Genomic DNA, 7,790 nt, shown 5'->3' on the forward strand with positions numbered 1-7,790 from the left:
ATTTCCGGTAATATACCCATTCAAAAATATTATGATCGTAATATTCGCTCTGCATACGTCAAATTTTCATCTGTGATGAGAGGAAAGAGCAAGTATATAATATAATTCCCAGAGCTGCTGTTGCTTTGCTATTAGTGGGCCTTGTACAAGCCATAAGACTCGAGCTCGTCGCACCTGTGACCCAGGGAGTAATTCACCTAAGAGCTTTTCTCCAAGTCTAAAACACATCCGATATGGGACCAAGGGTTCATTTTAGATGTCGCATGATGGACTGTGTATCTAGAGAGCGAATTATGCAGAAATATGCACCTACAGTTGAATTGAAATTTAGAGTAAATGTGTATCCTTCATATAGAGGGGACACAACTTCGTATTGTATCATACATGATAAGATACATAAGTCAAATATGGATCTAATGTATGAATCTACCAGATATTAATAAAATTAGTATTTATACTTACATCCTATCTCAAACACTACCTGTTACTCGTTACCAAGTAATTTTTAATTCTCTATAATTCCTTTAAGTAATTCTGGAAGTGAACAAGTAAATGCATTACGACAGTTTTGCACTTTAGTTTGAAGTGCCATTGTCGTATCCGATGCACTTTTACCCGATAAACTTGAAGCATCTTCCAGTCAAAAGAATCGAATGACAAAGAATTGAATTACTGGCAAACAATACACATGTCGACGTCGCTTTTGTTAGCTAAATGAATCTCGAAGTTCTGCCAGATTATCGGCACATTTGTCTTTATATCGAGACAGAGCGAACTTTTGATCGATTCAGGAACATTTTGTATTAGATTTATTCATAATGGAATGCTAAATGTGGAATAAATTAATTTGATTACAAGATTACATGTAGGGGAGACTGGGTATGGTTGCGCTACTCTTTTTTGATCAGCAATAATTTTGGTAATTCACCAGTTAGGTAGGAGAGAAGTGAATTAAATGGTAATTCGAACATTTGTCTACGTGGCACTACTGAAATTCTCTCATTAAATATGATGGGTTGGTCGTAAAATCAAACCATACAAGAATTGGGTGAATGGTACAACTATCCACATCCCCTGGACGGTTGTAACAGGGTAATAGAATGGTTTATAACGACTTTTATTGCTAAAAATATCTAACTTAATACAACATATTTACTTTAACAAAGCTTATCAATTAATAATATATACAAAATATGTTTTAAACAAGAAATTTTTGTTTTCTTGTATTAAATTTTTCTTTCCTTTTTTCTTCCGTATTTTGTTTTAGTTAGAGTTTTTTAGCCGTTTAGTATTTGTCCGAAGAGGATAAAAACATGTTACAACATATTATATATACATGTCACATAAAATAAAATAATCGTTGGTAATTAACTATTGATGTTCGAATTATCCCAAAATGTGCATATATAATCAACAGTTATTATTAAAAGAAATCGAACTCTTCAAAAGCTGTCTACTGACTCGATGTAAAAATGTAAACTTATTCGAACAAATGTACTTCATCTTTTCCTTCGGATTCTATTTAAAAATAAGTTAAGGTATTATAATGACTGTCACAACCACATACTGGTACAACCGTAACCGTACCCAGTCTCTCCCTTATACTTAAAATCTAAGAAATTTTTATATTATTATTGTAAATAAATTTTGATGGATTGGCCATAATTCTAGATTAGGATTTATTTAAGTCTACTTATTTAGGTCCACAGATTAGCGCAGACTTAATGCAATAATGGAAACTTGTTCGAACATACATACTTCATCTTTCTGCTTTTGGCCCTCTATCAAAATCAATTTAGGTGTTATGATGACTGTCACCAGTGGTGTTGTCGAGCCGGAACGCGTTCCGGCAAGAAAAAATATAAAAACATCGCTACATACAGAAAATGATTTAATAAGTAAATTTTATACGTTATTATTCAACTAATTTTTTATTAAATGTTATTATTGTAATAACATACATATATGTGCACAAAATGGGTTTTGTAACAATTTTTGTTTCTTTCCTTTTTGAACGGAACTGGAAAAACATGAAAACCGGTTTTAGAACCGGTTTTTAAATTTTAGCGTTCCGGCAAAAAAATATTAGCACAAAACCACTGGTTTTATCAAAGTCGCTTTTAATTTAGTAACAAATTGAGGTGTATGAACTTCTTATAGAAAAAATAATATTTATAAATTAAATCTTACATTCATTCGCATTTCTTATACGCTAACATCTACATCATAGGTTCCTATTCATGTATTTTTATAGCCTTACGTGTGCCTATACGTTGCTTCTATACTACACGCCTTACATCTGTACCATACGCTATATTTCATTATATACTCTCAAATCCCTATATTGTATACCGAATACACCTAACCTATATCTACTATATATCCTATTACCTATAATTTACCTTACACGCTACATTAACCCTACCGAGATTCGAACCCGGGTCCGCCGCGTGGCACGCGACGACCTTATCCACTACACCACCGTAACGCTACAATCAACCGTCTTTTTTCGCGTGTCGTCGCGCCACCTTAGTATTAATTACCTAATTAATTAGAAAATGACCCGCGGAAACAACAGTGCGTCCCATATTATATTATTAGTGGGAGTATCCGATAGGGTAGTGGTTAAGGTGCGCGACTTCCACGCGGAGGTCCCGGGTTCAATTCCCGGTATAGGCAATAGATAGGTAGAGATAATACATAGGGCGTAAGGTAAACCTATATAATATAGGTGAATATATAAATTAGACAGTAGTATTTATAAGAAGTAAAAGGTCTGTAGGTATATAATAAGTTAATGACGGTATAGGTATCTCACGGTATGATAATATAATATAATATAGTATGATAGGTAATAGGTTATCTATCATGTTATTAGGTTAAATCTTATAAAGTATTGTAATAAATCTTGAGTACTTTTATATCAAAATAAATACCTGTAGGTATTAATGAATACAAATAATACCAGAATAAATATGATAAATGTCATTGAAGAATATAAATTATGTACTCAATGATTCCCTCATACTTGTACAATTTAATGTATAGACTAGCTGTGTATAATAGAGTTAATTATATAAAAAGTCAATATATTAGATTTGTGAGTTCTTATCGAAATATATCAAATTTTTTGAACCGGTTTATGAACCAGATTTTAAATTTTAGCGTTCCGGCAAAAAAAATATTAGCACAACACCACTGACTGTCACTACCGTATCCTGGCACAACTGTACCCAGTTTCACTTCTTTACTCAAAGTATAAGAAATTACTATATTACTATTGTATATTAAAATTTTGCATTGCAATCTACGACCAATATTTTGCTGTAATTTTGCGCAATGTGCATTCTCAAGCTATTTTATGACTACGGGAAGAGATAAGGAAATACTTAAAGATCAGATAGCCATTACCTTGACAGTTGTCAGGTATGATAATTACAAAAAATGTAAGGTTATATAAATTTAAATTCAATTTAATGGGTATGAAATTTGAATGTCAAAGCAATCACGTCATTTTGCATCACAAAGGATATGAATGCTATAGCATTCACTTTAGACATCTGTTTAAATACCTTATAAAATAATGTCACCTGAATTTCGTCTCGGATTGAAAGGTGAATTGTTGAAAACGTTCATCATATCGTCGACTGGTGTCGAAGTGTGTATAGTGTGTCGAAGTGCAACATATTTTATTCCGATATCTATTTAAACTCGTCGATTTTGGCGTCGCGCACCGGGCGCTGAATAATATTCCAGTTGGAAAAGAGAGTCTATACTCTATAGTTCTAGTTTGAGTTGGAGTTGAATTTTCTGTAGGGATATCGTTTTGCAAACGGTGTTTGCTTAGTTTCGCGAGGTAAAGTTTCTCAAAGGACAAACGACGTGCAGCGTCGATTCTATTGAACTTCGATAGCAGACGGCAACGGCAACGGCTTGATCGTCTTCCGCTTTATTCTACTATTCTGTGCCGCCTTTTATTTTACCAATCTCTACGAGCTTTACAGACAGTTTCTCGTCTATTTTTATTCACAAATCGACAATAGCAGATACACACTATCGAAGTAGATGGATGCGATTGTTTTATCTGATTGTGAGACGTTGTTGTTGTTGTTATTATATCGACGATTAATGAAATTCACTATGGGAGAGACATTTTATCTGAATACAAACACATAAACACACGCATATAATGGGTATTAATGGGTAGTACTGCCTAGGGCTTTGGTGTCTTGAGTTGAGCATCAACTCGATTCAGGGAAGAATAGAGTCCACAGGAGTCTGTGAGCTTAACCATTACATCATTGACCACCCAACACGCTTATATATATATATATATATATATATATATATATCTAATTGTGTATATGTTGTTTTTTCTCTGAATAAAATAAGACAATTTAATTTAACATGAAATAAAACAAGACATTGACTTTGTCTTCCATGCATCGATTTACCTGCTTCCAGTGCATCTACTTTCTAAATTTGTTAAAATATATAGCAACTATAGTCACTAATTGATTCACAATTATGAATCCACAACAGACCATTTTAGCGTGTTTTGTGATAGTTCTAATTATGTACATTATATTTATAATTATGAATATATTTTATAATTCTTATTATCCAATTTGTCTACATACCGTGATGATGACTTAAAACATAAATCGAAACGTATTGAAAAATTTGATTTGTCTTTCACGATCTGATATTGCAATCCAAAAATGAAATCAATTATTCCAAATTGCTTTATGGTCTCATGTCATTAGACATTATTGTAGCTTATTTAATTTTGTACAAATTAACGTCTAAAAATCATTTTTGAGTTGTTTTATTTTCATTAAGATTATCAGTATTATTAATGCAATATTATCTTTTGTTACAGAAAAAATTCCATCTGGATTTCCTGTGATAACCTTAAGTCCTACAACAAGAGTAGTGGAAATTGGTCATAGTACTACACTTCAGTGCCAGGCAAAGGGTAGTCCAGCTCCAAGGTATGTTGATAAAAATTTATCAAAATTTATATATATATATATATATATATATATATATGTATATATATATAAATTTATAGATGTGTAAAGTGAAAAGTGAAAACGTAATATAACAATAAGTTGCATATAATTTTGATATAATTTCCACTTTTAAAAAGTATGTAGCTTTTGCAGGATCTGTTTATTAGCAGTTCTCTGTTATGTTGAATACTGCCCATATTTATTGTTGAGGCTTTTCAAAATAACAGAAATTAATCAAAAACAAATTATTATATAATAACCATCAGAACATACATAAATTCTAAAAAAGTTAATTCATTATATAATATTATTTCATTATATAATAAGAATTTACTGCTGATTTTTTGCGATATGATATATAGATAAATGCCTAAATAAAACTTGATAAGTAATATTATTATCAAATTTCGCGCGAATTGTTATTCATTTATCTGTGACGCCATATTAACCGATATCTAAGGTGAGATATGAAATCTAAATACTGTTTTTATCATACATTGAGTCATAGGCCACAGTTTTTATAAATTGAAACATTTTATATTTGGAAGATACATTTGATGAAATTTTGTGTATTGAACTTGTAATTATATATAAAAGAATAAGCACCTGTACCCATTCTATATATTCAATATGGAGAAACTAAAATTAGGCGGTACTATCATACTTGAATTTAGGTATAAATTCTTTGATAAAGACGAAGCTACATATTGGTTGAAAAATAAATCTAATTTGTCTAACCATTACCTGAAAAATATAACAGCCATTGATGTCTTCAGTTCGTGTACGACTATTCAATTCAATTCAACTGTAAATTGTTTTGATGCTATGCAGAACATTGATTGCCAAGAATTTGATTTTACCAGCTTGGGCGGATGTCTAGTGAAAAATGCTGTGATCAGAATTAATTTATGCAATAACTTGAACATGGAATTAACAGTGCTGAAGTTGCTTCAAATTTCAAAATTCGATGAAGATGAATTAGAAGAAAAATGCGCTGATAGTGTAATAGTTCTAAGAGTAGATCGTATTAAAATTCAAGATATTTGTACTGGAGATCTAGCTGTGTTATTATTTTGCAAGAATTACTCGGAGATCCACCATGTAATGGATAGTTTAGGGTACCCTCATACTGTTAGTGCTTATACTACTGTTGCTTATCCTACCATGAATGAAAAGGTTACGAATGATTTGTGGAAGAAACATAAGTATTTGTTGTTTTCAAAGAAAGATGAAGACAAAGGCACGGACAAGGACAAGGACAAAAAGAAGAAAGACAAAGATAAGGACAAAGATAAAAAAGACAAGAAAAAAGATAAAGATAAAGAAGACAAGAAGAAGGACAAAGATAAGACAAGAAAGAAAAAGAGAAAAAGACAAAGATAAGGAAAAAGAAAAACAAAAGATAAAGAAAAAAACGAAAAGGGAAGAGAAGAAAGACAAAGATAAAGAAGAGAAGAAGAAGAACAAAGATAAGGAAGAGAAGAAGGACAAAGATAAGGAAGAGAAGAAGAAGGACAAAGATAAGGAAGAGAAGAAGAAGGACAAAGATAAAGAAGAGAAGAAGAAGGACAAAGAGAAATAAAGGAAGAAAACAAATTTAAGGGGTTAAAATTAACGATAGAGATGAAAAGAACTAATACAAAGAAAAACGTGTTTATACTCAATAATTCAATTATATATCAAAATTACTGTACAATTGATATAATATATAAATGGAAAGAACTTTAAAAAAAAATGTCTTATTTTTTATATGTCTTCTCGTCCTCTCTTTCAGAAACTTTACAATAGTATTTTACATGTTTTTATATTATATTTTGATCTTCATTAATAATTTTACATACGATTTAGCATAATTTATAATTTTGAACTTGTACATTTCCTAACACAATTTATTTTTTAAATGATAGGATATACTGGATTCGAGATATGGTGCCTGTAGATATGTCAAATCCAAGGTATACGTTATTAGATGGTGGTGGCAATGCAGGTAAGTTGAAATGGATTTTTTCAAATTTCAATGTTATTTTATATGCATTTACTGATGAGATTTTTCTGTGTATTTTAAAATAACATTTTTGTCTGTTGATTATAAGATTTCAAACGCCATATACTACAAACTGTATTCTTAACAGAAAATTTATATGGGTGCAAAAACTCAAACATATTTTTTGTTTATGTTTATAAGGTTTTTAAATTTATTATATTGATGTTGAATATTTTTGCAATTTGAATAAAACAAGTTGAAATATTTTTACGATTACAGTTTTAACTTTGAGTAAGTATAATATTTGACTTTCAAATTATCTTAATTTCATCTTTTCATTGATATCATAATTAGTAAAAAACTATGAATTTAGTGTAGTTAAGAATATTATAATTGTAAACATTTTATATCTGAAATTATATAGTGCAATAAAAAATAATAAAATATATTTACATTACAATTTTTAGGTTCTTTGCAAATCGTAAGTAGTGAAGAAGAAGATCAAGGCAAATATGAATGCGTAGCTGAAAATTCTCTCGGTACAGAATATTCGAAGTCTATGACCTTATATGTTAAAGGTGAAAATTATTAATTGAAACAATAGTTATGTTTTATCTGTATATATGTTATCTAATATTATATATTTTTTACTTATTTCTTAGTGCGACGTGTCCCTCCTCAATTTTCTATACCTCCTCCTCCAATTACCGAAGTCATGATCGGCTCTGATTTGAACTTGACATGCGTCGCTGTTGGTTCACCAATGCCCAATGTCAAATGGCGAAAAGGTA

General features: G+C 30.6%; 1 protein-coding gene across 1 annotated transcript in view; it reads left to right on the plus strand.

Moving 5' to 3' along the window:
• Window positions 1–4,936: 4,936 nt before the first annotated feature.
• Window positions 4,937–7,790, plus strand: part of LOC113368167 (tyrosine-protein phosphatase Lar-like) — a gene marked incomplete at its 3' end in the record, with an annotated part of 46,958 nt that continues 44,104 nt past the window's right edge. The window contains 4 exon segments of the mRNA XM_026609735.1: window positions 4,937–4,994; window positions 6,923–7,002; window positions 7,467–7,577; window positions 7,662–7,787. Of these exon segments, the coding sequence (XP_026465520.1) occupies window positions 6,942–7,002; window positions 7,467–7,577; window positions 7,662–7,787 (298 nt within the window).

This window comes from Ctenocephalides felis, unplaced genomic scaffold, assembly GCF_003426905.1.
Source record: "Ctenocephalides felis isolate EL2017-DRISC unplaced genomic scaffold, ASM342690v1 CF-g0.4_SCAFFOLD_01170, whole genome shotgun sequence".
Lineage (NCBI taxonomy): Eukaryota > Metazoa > Arthropoda > Insecta > Siphonaptera > Pulicidae > Ctenocephalides > Ctenocephalides felis.